This window comes from Odontesthes bonariensis, chromosome 2 (assembly GCF_027942865.1).
Source record: "Odontesthes bonariensis isolate fOdoBon6 chromosome 2, fOdoBon6.hap1, whole genome shotgun sequence".
Classification (NCBI taxonomy): domain Eukaryota; kingdom Metazoa; phylum Chordata; class Actinopteri; order Atheriniformes; family Atherinopsidae; genus Odontesthes; species Odontesthes bonariensis.
In genome coordinates this window covers 9,112,872-9,128,051 of record NC_134507.1, presented here as the reverse complement: position 1 = coordinate 9,128,051, position 15,180 = coordinate 9,112,872, and the positions used below count along the sequence as shown (strand labels likewise).

General features: G+C 43.2%; 2 protein-coding genes across 4 annotated transcripts in view; one reads left to right on the top strand and one right to left on the bottom strand.

The window, feature by feature from the left end:
- LOC142390579 (phosphofurin acidic cluster sorting protein 2) overlaps positions 1–11,174 on the top strand; it is a 44,618-nt gene extending 33,444 nt beyond the window's left edge. Inside the window, exons 12-25 of one of the 2 annotated variants that reach the window (XM_075476127.1) lie at positions 382–515; positions 736–868; positions 970–1,074; positions 1,368–1,474; positions 2,950–3,104; positions 3,215–3,325; positions 4,739–4,841; positions 5,538–5,570; positions 7,071–7,113; positions 7,210–7,252; positions 7,441–7,579; positions 7,713–7,939; positions 8,161–8,274; positions 8,400–11,174. In XM_075476127.1, coding sequence (XP_075332242.1) covers positions 382–515; positions 736–868; positions 970–1,074; positions 1,368–1,474; positions 2,950–3,104; positions 3,215–3,325; positions 4,739–4,841; positions 5,538–5,570; positions 7,071–7,113; positions 7,210–7,252; positions 7,441–7,579; positions 7,713–7,939; positions 8,161–8,274; positions 8,400–8,515 — 1,563 coding nt within the window. In that variant the 3' untranslated portion in view covers positions 8,516–11,174. The remainder of the gene's footprint in view (positions 1–381; positions 516–735; positions 869–969; positions 1,075–1,367; positions 1,475–2,949; positions 3,105–3,214; positions 3,326–4,738; positions 4,842–5,537; positions 5,571–7,070; positions 7,114–7,209; positions 7,253–7,440; positions 7,580–7,712; positions 7,940–8,160; positions 8,275–8,399) is intronic. The other variant, XM_075476137.1, reaches the window with a different exon arrangement.
- A 61-nt stretch (positions 11,175–11,235) lies between these two features.
- On the bottom strand, positions 11,236–14,315 carry mrpl2 (mitochondrial ribosomal protein L2). 2 transcript variants are annotated; one of them, XM_075476107.1, is made up of 8 exons: positions 14,236–14,315; positions 13,530–13,613; positions 13,267–13,435; positions 12,162–12,303; positions 11,950–12,065; positions 11,755–11,865; positions 11,590–11,663; positions 11,236–11,497 (listed from the first exon to the last, which is right to left on the bottom strand). In XM_075476107.1, exons 2-8 carry the CDS (start codon positions 13,599–13,601, stop codon positions 11,288–11,290), a joined length of 894 nt encoding a protein of 297 aa, XP_075332222.1. In that variant the 5' UTR covers positions 13,602–13,613; positions 14,236–14,315; the 3' UTR covers positions 11,236–11,287. The 2 variants fall into 2 exon arrangements, with proteins under 2 accessions (XP_075332222.1, XP_075332231.1); XM_075476116.1 differs by lacking the exon at positions 14,236–14,315 and adding an exon at positions 14,110–14,209.
- Between the last annotated feature and the right edge of the window lie 865 nt (positions 14,316–15,180).

The following is a 15,180-nucleotide window of genomic DNA, read 5'->3' as shown; positions in this document are numbered from 1 at the left end:
AGAGGGGGTGCTCTCAGGGAGCCACACACGCTCCATGCCAGGATAGATTTAGCCTGGAAGTCTCACAGTTACTCGCTGCCCGGGCAGGAGAAAAAGCCACTCGCTGATGTTTTGTTGGGCCTCCTTTAGCTTTGATTTCGGAGCTCATTCACTGTGTCATCGCTCGGATAAGCTTACACGATGTCACTAAATTAGTTTCCATCCAGAGTGGCATTCATTTTTCGCCAAGATTATTGATGATGGGAGAGTCGGACAGCTGCGTGAAGTCTTCTCCAGCGCATTCCAGAGATCCTCAGTGGGGTTAAGTTCTGGCCTCTCTGACGGGTCGTGCTCCCTAAACCATCCTTTCACACAAGACTTTTGTTTGCGCCCCCCCCCAAGGCTCAGGAGCCAGAAATTGACGACAGTGCACCCGGTCCAGGGGAGGTAAACAGCTGGGATGTCAACACTGAACGGGTGACCAGCAGTGTTGGCAAGCTCTACAAGACAGAGTCCCAGAACCACATGTCTCCCAGGTAAACTGCTCATCACTACATCTGGAAAATAACACTCACTGGCATTCACCATTGAATAACATCTGAGCTTAATACACAAGTTAGACAGGAGTCGTGTCTTCTTTGATGTGATATTCTGAATGTTTCCCTTTTTTTTAAATATATCGTCTCATGACCGGTTCACTGGGCTCCGTGCTCCATCTGTCATGTATTTTGAGCTCTCTGCGTTTCACATTCTCAGTAAAGTGGAAAACAAGCTGCAGCGACGTCCTCGCAGCACCTCCATGAAAGACAGACAGAACTCAAAGGCCCAGAGCGACAGGACCAGCAGCATAGACAGTGAGTGCTCCCCGGAGTCGCGGCTAATAACGCAGGTAAACGTCACTCACGTGTGAGACGGTATCGCATCCCCTTTCTGTTCTTTTACTGCCGTGCTCACTGAAGTGTCTCGCTCTGCTCCTCATTGCTCTCCAAGGTTCCCAGAAAGTCTGTGTACGACCAGCTAAACCAGATCCTCATCTCTGATGAACGCCTCCCTGAGAGCATCATTCTCATCAACACTACGGAGTGGCAAGGACAGGTGCGTGTTTTTCCATACGCGACGCTTCATAATTGTATTTAACTGTCATTTGTTCAAACATGCGATTTAAAAACAAGAGTCATTAAGAATGGGGCTCACTCGTTAGCCATGCTTCAGGCTTCCATTGTTGCTGACATTATGGCATTCAAATGGACCAAACATAAAACACACGGTTTAAATTGACTTATTGGCTGCTGTAGCACGTTTCTCCTGCTTTCTTTCCAACCCGGCCAGCTCTGCGTCTTGTATATCCATTAACTCATCGTGTCCCTCTCATGTGTGTTTCTGTGCAGTATGTAGCCGAGTTGCTCCATAAACAGGGCCAGCCCATTGTCTCCACGTGCTCTGCTGCCGATGTTCAGGCTGCCTTCAACACCATCGTTACACGCATCCAGAGATTGTGAGTCACGTACATACATGCACAGGCTCTGGTTCTATGACACAAGCCATCAAAGTGTGTGATCTTGTTTCCCGTTGCCTTGGACTGCTCCTCGCTAAACTGTGTGTGTTTATGGTGGCTCCTCGCCAGAGAATTCCAGGGCTCTATTGCTCATGTTGCTGAGGTGCTCTCTGTCTACACCCATTCTTTGACAATGTGCCTGTTTTCTTGTGATGGGTTGTAGTTTCAGCCTTCTTCTCTTATTCCGCAATCCGTCCCCTCGGCTGTCTTCGCCTCAAGCTGTGTTTTGCTATACTTCTACTCTTAAGATGGTGTTCTCCTTAAACCAGCTGAAGTGCAACTTGTCAAGATTTAACACACCTGCTCCCCCTTTTAACCTGAAGCCTCCAGCTGGGGTCACGCCACACAGAGCCATGCACTCAGTTTGCTCAGTGCTGTCATAGCCTTAGCTGTAGGGCTGAGCAATTTTATCAATACTGCGATTATATAGATATTTTGCTTCCCGATAAAGTATCGATTTTTCGGCCACGAGTATTGATTTTTTTTTTTCTTTTTTTTTTTTTTTTTAATTATTATTTTTTTCTTTTTATTATTTATTTCTTTTTATTATTATTTTTTATTTTTATTTATTTATCTATTTTAAAGCAAACTTTATTGAAAAGTCAGACGTTCCAATTAGTCAAAACATTAATATAATACAATACAATGCCAGGGGGTCACATTCTACAAAACTGAGATAAATTAGTTCATAAAAATGTTATATAAAGTGCATAGCTCTCACGTTTGTTTCTGTTTGTCCGGCGGTCTTGTCCTTCCGCTTCAAAGGACGGACCACCAGTCCAATCAGCGACGATTCATGTCAAATCACGCTGTCCCTTTTTTTTCAGAAAATGATGTAAGTGTATCGAATCGTTGGCTGTGTATCGTATCGTGAGATTCGTGTATCGCTACAGCCCAACTTATTTGGCTGGAAGATTTTAACGTTGACACTGGAAGTACACAAGATAGAGGCATCTTGCCTCAAAGTTTAATATGCATATTGCAATGAATTATGATTTTGCAAAAATTCTGAATGTTGTGTGAAGACAGCTCCACGAAACCTTTTTATCTCATTAATCCTGATAAACTGACTGCAGTTGAGTTTTATTCTTTGCCTCTCAGACCCTTTATAAGGAGGAAATGTATGTCATGTTTGCCATTGTTTGATTAGGATCTAAAAGCTCCTGCAGTGTTTGCGTTCACTGGAAGAAGTCTTGCAGATACTTGCAAGTACCCACTATCATAAATATTAACCAATGACATAATCTGGCTCTGAAAAAAGGTGAGGCTGGAATTGTAGCTGGAAAATTCTATCAAGATGGACAACTTTCTCTCAGACTCTCTCACTCCCCATCTGAGTCACATTTCTCATAAGTTCGGCTCTTTGTCTTACTCTTTATTACTCACTTCCTTTCTCCTTATCTTAACCCATGCAGCTGTAACTGCAATGCGCAGACACCCACTACAATGAAGGTGGCAGTGGCAGGCGACCAGAGTTACCTCAGCACCATCCTGAGGTTCTTTGTGGAGCAGCTGGCCAATAAGACACCTGACTGGCTGAGTTATATTCGTTTCCTGGTGATCCCCATTGGTACGTCGACTGGAATGTAGTGCAAACTTCAGCCAAAAAGGTTCTAAATGTTAAGTCTTTGGGGTTTTTTTCGCCCCACACACAAAGTTTTTCTCTGCACTTTAACACAGGTTCTCACCCGCTTGCAAAGTACGTGGCCTCTTTTGACAGTCGGTTCAACAACATCTTTATGGACACTGCGTGGAGGGAGCTGTTCTGCAGGACAGAGCGGCCTGCCTCAGGTAGGACGTGTCGCTCTGCTGCCTGGCTGAAAAGCAAGCCTGCATGTCTAACGCGCAGCCCCCCTGAAAAAGGGGGAAAAAAAACTAATCTCACCAAGTCTCACTAAAACACGAACGCCCAAAACCTTTTAAAATCAGATTATGCTGCATGTTTGAAAATGTTTTCTCTGTGTTTGCACATGTGTAATTGTGTGGCTTCATAACTCTTCCAAGTAAAGTAGAAAAGTGGAGAAATAATCCAGGTAACCAAAAGAAAAACACATGCATCATCCATCTGTTTATTTCTGTTAGATTTGAGAATCACGTGGCAGTCCATTTCTCCTCCCTGTAACCAAAGGCTAAACATAAGTCCACTTCAAGTAAAAAAACCAAAAACATGTTTTTAATGGCTTTCAAGATTAAAACGCATCTTTATTATCAATATAGTCACTCTGTAAAATAAGCACGCCTTGAAATCATTAGAATTAGTTATTTTTAATAAATTGGCCAAAAGAAGTAGGGTTTGGATTTAACAAGGAAATCAGAATTTAGTCGCAGTACTAGCTCATTTATTAGCAGATATTGCATTCAACAGTGCGATCCAGTTTTCCCCCGATAAAGTCCATCTTCTGTCTTGTTTTTATTTCCCCAAGTCTTCCCTTCTCAACTCAATTTTTAATTTTTAATTTTTTAGCCAAAACGGAACTAAAACTGGCCGGGCAACAACTGTAGCAAGAAGCAAACGGAGAGCCTACCTTACAAGAGGGCTGTCCCGTCCCTGCATGCTATACAATGTCATGTACCGTTTCATTCCCTATTATTGCTTTTTCTGTCTCAACAAGACCATTAACGCCAATTTTCGCTTCCTCGTCCACTTCGTTTAAACCTCAAAGGTGCAAGAATCACAGTGTTCCACGTCCCGTTAAATAATCTCAAAAAGGTGTCATTAAAAAGAAAATAACAACAGGTGCAGGAAAGCAATGGGTCCTCCTCCTGTCTAACAGGAGCTGTCGTCCCAACACCGAAGTCAGGTTTTGTGATAGAAAAGGCTTTGAGGGTTTGTATTCTAAATGACGGTTTCTTTAAACTGTTGACAAAGAATAGATCCCAAAAAAGGCTGCCAAAGATGAATACCAGGCTTCATGCAACACAGTCTCTCGTGTGTTGCGTGCATATGTGTGTGTTTGTGTGTGTGTGTGTGTGTGTGTGTGTGTATTAGCGTGTCGTGTGGCTGATTTAACCCGCACTGCGATGACATTTAACGCCCATCATTCCCTGTCGCCTTAATTCAGCGGGGCGTAAATGATTCACGCTCGCGCTCCCTGTAATCTGATATGTTAAAATTAGCATGGGCATCAGTTGTCTTGTGACTTGTTAATTAGACGTTAAACAGCAGAGGTGTGTTTGTAACACCTGTCCCGGGGCTCCCTGCAGATAACATAGATGTAGCAGGACGAGTCATTCAGTACCTGGCCGGTGCCAACGTCTCCCACCAGTTCCCCATCTCAGAGGCCATGCTCACCTACAAACAGAAGAGGTAAGCCAACTCTGACTTCTTGGGATTTAAGCATATTCATACTCAGCATATGATTTGTGTGTCTATGCATGTGTGTATCTGTGCTTTCTGAGCTCTAAATCTTTTGTTTGCGTTCATTTCCAATAGGTTCTACTGATATGAATGTCTTTTTTTTTTCCTTTCTCTTCTAAGAATGAGTTTTAGAACTAATGTGGCCGTGAAAAGGTCAACCTATCTTTAGGACTACAGATCTTCATGTAAATATCAGCTAAAGTGCATGAGGGACTTTTTTTTTTTTTTTTTGAACGACTATGCATGCCGGCATGTGGCTATGGGCACATACGCGAGACAAGCGCTCACAAGTTGCTGGGATCTGTAATGAGAATCATTTGCACAGTTTCCACATTGGGCTCACTTTGCTGATATGCAAACTTTTTGCTCAGTAAAACAAATATTTATGGTTGATATGTTTAACCAATAAAAATGGAACTGGCAGATTAATTTCCCAGCCCAGTTGTCTGGCGGTCTCGTTGCCACAGGCGCAGACTCACTTAGCGGACAGTCATTGCATTTCTGTGTGCATTTTGCTTGTTTCCTTTTTGAAGTTTGACCAAACCCTTCCCCCTCGTCATTAGAAGGTATTAAATCCAACGCAGTTTTAACACTGTCGCATTCCTTTCCCCCCCCCCCTTTTTTTCTCTTTGATTTGCTTTCAAGGAAAAGAAGTTTGTACTTTGATTTTTATATCAGGTATCTAACTCAACTCGTGTTTTGTTTTGCCCTCCTTTAATTCCCTCCTCCATTTGGCCTGAGCTCCTTGCTGTGTCTTAACATTTCCCTTTTTCACACTCGATACTCACTGTGACCTCTAGTTTGGTGTGACTTTTTTTTTTATTCTGTCCTCTGTGTCGTTGCAGTGAATATTTGCCTAACAACCTTTAAAACTAATCTCTGCTAAACCGATTGGTGTTGTGATGTGCGACCACGATCGATATCACGGGTGATGTTAAAACTCACAACATAACTGACGAAACCTTTACGGGGTAGCTTTGCTTTGACTGCTTCAAGGCCAAAGCAGCAAGGAAGTCACAAGGAAGCAGTTTTGTTGCCCGGACAACACCATCATTCGCTGTGAATTCAGTTAACCTTTGCTTTTCATTTCTTAATGTTTTATCTAAAGATGAATTGTTTGGGTGAGATGTGGGTGAGAAATCTGATCCTGCTCTGGAACTGGTCAATTTGCTCTTTTCCAATGTCAAAGTTGGCCTCGTTAAAGTTCAAATGATTGTAAGAGCAATATTCCAAATCCAAAGAGAAACATTCACAGTCATCACAGCGGAACTGTGCCGCAGACTAAAGAAAGAGCCAAAAAGCTTGCTGATGGAGGCCCCGTTTAGACTGAGGATGAAAACGCTATTAGACCAACACGAAAACCAAAAGTGACACACAAAATATGTGAAATTAGGTCAAAGATTAAAATTGGGACTAAAATCCAGGAAATCTACTGAAACGTGATATGTTTTTCATGTACCCATGGGTCTGAATAAAAAAATAAAAAAAAAAAAAACACTAGCGCTTACATTTCCAAAGGATTGGTAGTCGAACATGATGTATGATTTGCCTCTATGGAATTGTTCTGTTTGGAAGCTCGTCTCAGCTCATGATGTGAAGACCTGATGTTTTCCTTCTAGTTGAAAATCCCAGGGCGTATCACCCAGTCCCAGAGACTCGTGTTGTTGGTCTAGCTTTTTCAGTCTGAGTGGGTTCTTGCTTTGTGATGACGGTGCTCAAATGGTTAAATCTCCAAATTGGGATGTGTAACATGACTGAGAGCGTATTCGGATATAGAGGTGTTGATAAATGTGGGGAGCCGCATGTACGGTTGTAAAGGTCGCTTGCATAAGACTTGAAAGGGATTGTGTCAAGCTGGGCCTCAACTGTCGCTTTTAATGGCGTTCCAAAAATAAATCTCTTATCCTCCCACCGCCAGTCCCTCTAGTTCAGGTTGTAAGGAGCGGTCCTCTCATCCATCTCATTGTAACGTGACCCCGAGAATACCCCCATTCCACCTGAGCCGGTCATGTGCCCCTCCCTCTGCGGTGGGACATGGCGCAGGCCCCCCCCCCCCCCCCCCCCCACAGCCATCTTCCCTTCAGGACCTTTGAGTGTTTGTGTGCACCTCTGGAGTGTTGAAATGTTCCAACCCGCCTCTCGTCGTCCTCACAGACTTTTCACTCTCTTTGTCCACAGCCCTGACGAGGACTCCAGTCAGAAATTCGTGCCATTTATTGGGGTAAGAATGAGTTTTTCCATTCGAAAGGTGCCGAACACCTTTTGACTCTTTCTGTTTTTCCTGATGTTTGACACCGAGACCTCTCCCATGTTGCAGGTTGTGAAAGTTGGCATCGTAGAGCAAAGCCTCTCAACTTCAAGTAAGAAAGTTTACTTTTTTTTTTTTTTTTTTAATCAGTTGTGTGCCTTTTAGGATGCAGTTGGAGTTATTTTCCTCAGTTACATGCTTATGGAAACTATTTACGTGTACTATAAACTACATGTTTTTGTGAGTTTTATCATCCCTTTGGGTTTTGTGCATGACTTCCTTTTTCTCCCAATTTAAAAGTGGACTCGGACGATGCGATGGGAGGCAACACAAGCATCCTGACCTCCTCAACGCCCCCAGCGGCTGGCCCGTATGGAAAAGAGATAGGGAGCACCCCCCCACAGTCTCCCTCTGTGTCCACCGCCCTGTCTGGAGCAGGGTACAAGACTCGCATTGCCTTTCAGCAAAAACGTCCCATTTCCCTCCCTTTAAAGTAGCTTTTTAAAAAAGAAGTCTGCTGCCTTTTAGCACTGTTTTTAAGTCCACCCCCCTTTTTTCTTTTTTGTGTTTAGATCTCCATGTTCGGGCAGTGAGGTGATGGGGCTCCAGGTGGACTACTGGACGTGGCAAGGCCCAGAGAAGAAGAAAGAGGGAGAGAAGCGAGACGTGGGGTTGAAGAACACCCTGAAGAGCAACTTCCGTTCACTGCAAGTCAGCCGCCTGCCCAGCGGAGGGGAACTCACCCCCCCCCACAGCATGGCCATGACTGTGGTCACCAAGGAGAAGGGTTACAAGAAAGGTACGCTGCGGAATGTGGCTGACTCGGGTCCTTTTGTTTTTTCTCTTGCCCTGAACTTTTAAGCCCATCCCCCCAAAGAAACAGACACTTTTCTTTTGCATTCATACTGTATGCGATTCACTCAGAGGTTCTGGTTTGTCAAGTTTTCCGCAGCGAGTCTAAAGAGGTAGTTTGGGAACGAATTACGCTTTTGACCCAGCTCACTCTTCCTTCTTTTTCAGTGATATTTCTTAGCAAGAAGCCCAAGGAGAAAGAGCTGGACTCTAAAAGCCAAGTGATCGACGGCATCAGCAGGTTGATCTGCACAGCCAAGCACCAGCACACCATGCTGAGAGGTGAGCCCCACGCAGATGAAGCTGCACTGCCATCTGGTGGTGATGTCGCACACTGCGAAATATGTCATTCATAATGTGCGGCGCTTTTACATGCGTTTAACTCTCGATTCTGTCGTGCTCCTTAGTCACCATTGACGGAGTGGAGTGGAACGATGTCAAGTTTTTCCAGCTCGCTGCCCAGTGGCCGACGCATGTCAAGCACTTCCCGGTGGGAATCTTTGGTTACACTAAGCCGGTGTGACCCCGGCCGCCATCCACTCACCCACCAGACTCTCAGCTGCACTTGTCTCACCCAGAGGCTACAGAGAATTTGAAGAAAAAGCCTACAGCCCCCCCTCCCCCCACCTAACAGTAATAGTTTTCCTGTGGAAATCGTACTGACTCACAACCACGTGTTCAACACACAAATTTCACATTGCCTATTTGATGTTTTTTGGTGTTGTTGGGTGTTGTTGTTTCTTTTTTTTACACACTACATAAAGAACAAGTACTATTTTGTAAGATTTGTGCTACCGCCTCAGAGGTATTTTGAGGCACGTTCGACAAATTGCCACATTTCGAAAACGGCAGCTGTGTTTGCACTTTGTTTTTGTTAACATGTTATTATTTCTGTGAAATCCTACATTTATTGTTACTCTATAGACAATGGAGGCGTGTGGTGGTGATGTGCAGTGGCGTGTGTGAGACTGTTGCAGACCGTGTTTGTGTTTTGTCGTTCAAAGTTGGAATATTGCTGTGAATTTAGATGGAATCCTTTTTCTTCTAAGTCAGTGCTCGGTTTTCTTACTCGTCCCTTTACTTTCTTTAAAAAAAAAAAAGTAAGTTTTTATTGGAAGGAGCGGGCAGTTCTTTTTTTTTTTTTGCCTCGTTGCTTTGAAGCACACTGAAGCGACTCAAGAAGAAAAAAAAAAAACTCAAGCAACGTATTAGAATGTAGCTGAAATCTCATTTGTAACCTCGTCATTGAAAGTGCTGACATTGTTGTTAATGTACACTCAGACCGTACAGTAAGGAGCAGTTAGAAGCAGGGTAACGACTTATTTTAACTCCCAACAGCTGAACACCAAATTTAGTTGCAGCTTAATGATGTCTTACGTCGTATTTCGGCCTTCTTGGAGCGATTTCAGGGGGAACGGAGTATATCTGGTAAACGTGGCCACCTCGTGTTTGACTGGACGTACTGGCTGACCTGCAGAAAACTTAGCGAGTTACGGACTGTGCGGTGATGTGCCAAACTTTGTGTTCGCAGAGACCTCGTGGCTCGGCCAAACTTAGTAGTCTGTCATACTGAAAAACTTAAGAATTGTGCATTTATCGTGTCTGTGGTCCCTGTGGAGATCAGTATTAAGATTACTGAGTTATTGGTTTTTTGCAAGTTGCACCCGTTAGCGCTCCGTATTTGGCCACATGTCAACACCGGAATTTTTAAGATGTGTCAATCCTAACCAAGTGTCTTTTGAGTCCAGCGTCACCACGGCTGAACTGAAACATAGTGAAAGTGTCGGAGCTTGAGTATTGTGAGCCTGTTGAGTGGGTGGGGGGTGGAAAAAAAAAACAAAAACAATAAAGAATGAGTTTGTCTGACTTGATCCATGCTTTGACCGTGGGGTAGAGCGCCGTGCGAGCGTTAAATTGCTTTTAAAATGCCACGACGAGTGTGCGGACTCTCTCCAGATGTCCGAGTCACTGCCTGTGTGTCTGTAGGTGTGCTTTAGGTTTGATGGTACTTCCCTGAATAGTGTTAACGTGAAACTTTTGCAATAGGAAAAACCTTTGGACAGAGGGCCTTCTGTATGAGTTTGTTGCTTTTTTTTTTTTTTTATATATAGTGAAGACTTACTAGCTTTGATAGGCTGGCTTTCTTTTTTTTTTTTTTTTGTATTACTGTATATAAATATATACAAGATATACTATTGTGAATGGCAAACCTCCCTTCCACTAAATTGAAAGCACAAATAGTGTACCTTTTACTTCTTGACATAAATGCCAAATATGTTTCTAGAGCTCATCAATTTGAAGTTAACAATGCGAACACTATTAGGTATGCGATTTCTCGTACATTTCCCTCACTTTGTAATGCACTTTCATGTGGTTTTATATGCAGAGTAGCTCAAATTGGGACACACTTTGGTTTTGAGGTGAAGCGTTTGTGTTCGTTTTGAAAGTAAACCACTACCTAAAGTTGAGAGAAGGGTTGCTTCTTCTCTTTTCTTTTCCTTAGGGATGATGTGTTAGTGAAGGATGGGTTTCAGTGCCCCTGTGAGGTCTGGAAAAAAAAACCCATCCTGGCTGTCTGTTGCCTCATGTTTTTACACTTAATGTTTGGAGTTTGTTTTGCAGCTACCGTCGTTCGTGTCTGCCTGTGACCTCTTCTTCGTCTCCTGCTTTTATTGAAGGGGTCTCAGTCAGGAGCCCAGCTGGCCCTCACATACTGTGTTAACCCGGGCAGAGTCGTTTGAGGGAATTAGTCTATGAAATACTTTGACAAGCAAAATGAGAAGTGTATTTGACCTCTTTTTAATTTTACCCTAAATCCAGAGGTAGCATGGGGGTGTTCTACAAGGCTGGATCAATGAGCAGGCATGCGCGCTTTTGTCACCACAATTTAGCACTCCCAAGAAGAAACCAACGTCAGTGTTGATACTTTGATTTATAGGTCAATCCACGACTACATCATGCCATCTCATTGCTCCTGTAACTTGAAATGCCACCCAGTGTCTTTGCACAAACCCTATTTTAAATGACATGACAGTATTTTTAAAATTCACCACTAAAAATATGGGTTACTCTGCATGTTTTATTATAGATGTAAATATGTTTTGGATTTTTATATTGTTTTGGTTCTTTCCATGCTCTCACAAGCAGTTGTGTTTAATAAAATTTTTAATCTTCTGTACAAACAGCTGGTCTGTGTTCATGTTTTCTCCCCCCCCACCCACCCACCCACCCACCCACCCACCCACCCAACATATCACAAGGCATTCATGAGCAAAAACATGTCCACACTAATGTGTTAGTTGGCAGAGATGGAGGGCAGGTTGACGTAACTCTTCATCGGAGGCAGCGGTTTAATCTTGCGCCCGGCCCAGCCTCCTTTCCTCTGCCACAAGCCGCTTGAAGGGCGAATGCCAAGCCAGCGATTTCGGCCGGCTTTGCCGATGATCCGTTTGTTGTGGTCGACGTTGGAAACGCGTCCCACCGTCACCACGCAGGTCTCCAGCACCTGCACGTGGCAACAAGATGGCATTTAGTTCAACGCAAAGGAAGAAAAAGAAAATAAAGGGATTTATCACAGAAAATGTAATCCATCCTTACCTGAACCTGCTGCTTAGAAGGAAGCTGAACGATGGCAGTTCCATTTACTTTACGGAGCAAAACGCCGCTTGTGCCTGCAAACCGATAGGTGATGGGGGAGTAACCTTACTTGATCTTCACTGCAAGATTTACACAATAGATTATTATAAAAACAGAATGGGTTACCTGCGGCGCGTATGAGCTCTGACCCCTTCCCTGGTTGCAGCTCCAGGTTGTTTATCAGTGTCCCCACAGGAAGAGCTCCCAGAGGGTAGGCATCCCCCTCATTGGCCGACACTGCAAAATAAACCAGATGAGTTATAAAGGCCCAGACTTGGCCATCTCAAGGCAGTTTCAAAGAACAACAAGAGTATCACATACCTGCCATACGTCCAATAACTCCCGATGTTTTTATGAGGTTCCCAGCCTGCATGTTCTCTGTTGCAATGATCCAGCGCTTGCGGCTACCTCCTGCCACCAGGGCGATATCGGCAGACCTTTACACACCAAGAGGTGAAAGGGATTATGAAAGCCGACTTCAATGTCATTATCTTTATGTTAAAAGTCCTGTGTGTGACAGAAGCCGGTCTCACCTGCACGGGTCGTACCGCACCTCAACAACCCTCTCTTCGAAAGGCTGCCCATCTTTGTTGGGCTCATAGCGCAGTCGCTGGAAGTCTATCCACCGGTACTTCTGTTTATGGCCACCGCCAATGCCATGCGTACGTACCCTCCCTGCAGAGCAGACAGGAAAAATGAGCATATATGCATCACAGCTGTTATCAGGTTACATCAGAGAGCTGCGGACCCTCTACCTCTGATCAGTGAGTTGAACCTGAGGGGAAAATAGTTCAGTCATTCTCAAATCAATATGTGACTTTAAACAAGGTCTACAGCTGATGAATACACTCGGTAACCAATTCAGCATTTGCTTTACGAATGATGGGAAATTAAGCTTTTTAATTGTTTTGTCCCATCTTAACTGTTCCGCATCAGCTCAATTCAAAACTGTTGTTAGGATCTGCAAAGCCTACGCAGGACAGTATCGGATGGTTTCTCCTGAAACACTGATTTTCTGAACAAATGGGAACCGAAGGGGCACAGTTGCTGAGAGAGGAATGCTGCCCCATTCTCGTCTGCTAAAGAGTTCTACGGGCTCAATAGTTCAGGGTCTTCAAGGGCATTGAAACTAATTTGTGGCCGTGTCCCTTGCACACATATAGATGTCTCTGGATTCTATTAATCTTTAAATATCATGCACATTAGATGGTGGAATTTTCATTGTATTTTTACATTGAGGAACATTATTCTGAAATTGCTTCACACTTTGTGAAACACTTTTTATTGCTAAACCTCTGCACACCTTTAATTCTTAGAGGCTCTGCCTCTCTATACCCAGTCACGTTACTGGCCCGTTTACAATTAGCTCCAACATGTTCCGTCGGCTGTTTCTTTCTGGTACCTTTTTTAGAGCCTTTCGTTACCCCTGTCCAAACTTTTCGAGATGTGTTGATACCATTTATTTCAAGATGAGCTAGTATTTTTCATGCCAAAGTAACAATTCTCACTTTCAAAATTTGATATCTTTTCTATGCTCCAGTATGAGTAAAATGCTGGTTTATGGGGTTTGGAAAATATTGCAATGCGAATCAGAACACCTTCAAACATGGATCTAAAATACTTCATCCAATTGTTGACCTGTATAGTCTCGTCCTCCAGTCTTTTTCATCCCAATCGGCCTGATGGTGTACTTCTCCCTCTGCTTCCAGTGAGTTCTGTTCTGATCCAGAGAGGCTGTGGTGAGGAAGCCTCTGCACTGGCTGACTGTACTGGGTACAAGAGCTCCCAGCTTCAGCTGACTGACCGCCTGTAAATGCAGAAAGAGAGACATTCAGCTTGGTTGGTGGCTGCAGGTGTGGAGACTCGACTCTGTGAGTGAGGCTGACAGGAAGTGTGTTTACCTGCGAGGGGATCAGAGCAGGCTGGGAGAGAGTCAGGGAGCGCAGAGCTCGGGTTAAACATGACACCGCCATCACAGCAACGCCCTGCATGAAATATGAAAAAGAGTCCCTTTACTGTTACTTGGGGAATAAACATTTTAAGAAGTGGCCGCTTACAAATCAGCAAAATCAGACACAAATCTTTGCCTCTTTCACTTTTTTACAAGGCTGCCAATGTATCCACATGTTAAACTGTATTTAACTGACTTCCTTTTGGCGTTCAATGTATGTGCCGTTATTGCAGTGTACCTTGTTTTCTGTTCTGTAGACGCTGTTTAGCCCCCCACACCGCCCGACAAGTAGCTTTAAGCTACATTAAGAGCTTTAAGCTCTTAAAATTAAAATACAAAATTTCATGCTCGCTCTAGTCCTGCTTGTATCTTATCTTAAAATAATCCAATGATTAATTTACAAAATGGCACCATCTAATATATGTTATATTGATTGATGGTTGTATTTCTACATCTATAATAAGCACAACTTTTAATAACAGCTTAAAAAAAAATCAAACGGAGAGCAGTGCTAGCTTGACACAACCTACCAACACAGATTTGGGCTGCTCAGTCACTAACTCTTCTTCTTAGTTGTAACAGCAGACGCTAAACTAAAGCGTGTGTGTCAGATAAAGCTGCATCATAATCCAAAATAACGGTAACATTGAGCCAACCTTTATGTTTCACTTATTTCATTCCGAACTTCACGTCGGCGTCCTTCACACTCCTGCACGCGACGTCGCGCACCGATGACGTATCATTTTCTTCCTTTTTAAAAAAAATTCCTTCTTCTTAGAATAATTTTGAAAAGTATTAAATAATTATATTTCGTAGACAATTTAGTTTAGCCTGTATTATATATCCATATTCTGTATTTTAAATTACACTTATTAAAAAATCGTACACATTCGTCAGTTTTATAACGAGGTATTCGTGACAGCTTTACTCAACTCTGCCTGTAGGGGGCAGCATGTGTAAGTAAGTGTGTGGCATCTGTGTGTGTGGTATCTGCCAAACGTCCTTCTGTGTTGATAACAACCTGTTTTTTCATCATTTTGTGTCTGAAATTGTGCATTTAATGCCTATTTGTAGTAACTTTGCATCTCTTATTGGTATTTTTAACACCTTCACACAGTTGTTTGGCTGTCTCTTTTGTATTTCTCTTTTGGGTATTTTTTTTCTATGGTTGTTTTGATCACATTGAGAGCACACATACAAAATTAAAACATACAGTGTTGCGCAAAGGTCTAAGCCACCCCTCTTTTCCTTGTAGTGCATTCCTTGCACCTAACCATTCTGAGAGGAATGTGTTTTTTGTTTGGAAAGACACTTTACACCGAGCAATGAATCATTCCAATTAAAGGGATGACTCAGTGTTGTGTCTGCATATACGAGAAAAATTAGCATTAAACCAATCATAGATTGTATTTTCAACTACTTTGTCACTAGCAGTCTGTCATAAAGACACCTCATTTGTTCTCATTTCTTTAAATTGTCAAAGATAACACAGTTAGACAGACATAACATGGGGTTGTCTCTCCAATAAGGTGATTCCCAGACAGCTATTAGCTGAAAACTTGGCATATCTCTACTCTACATGGTGTGTGATGTGTGAGGAA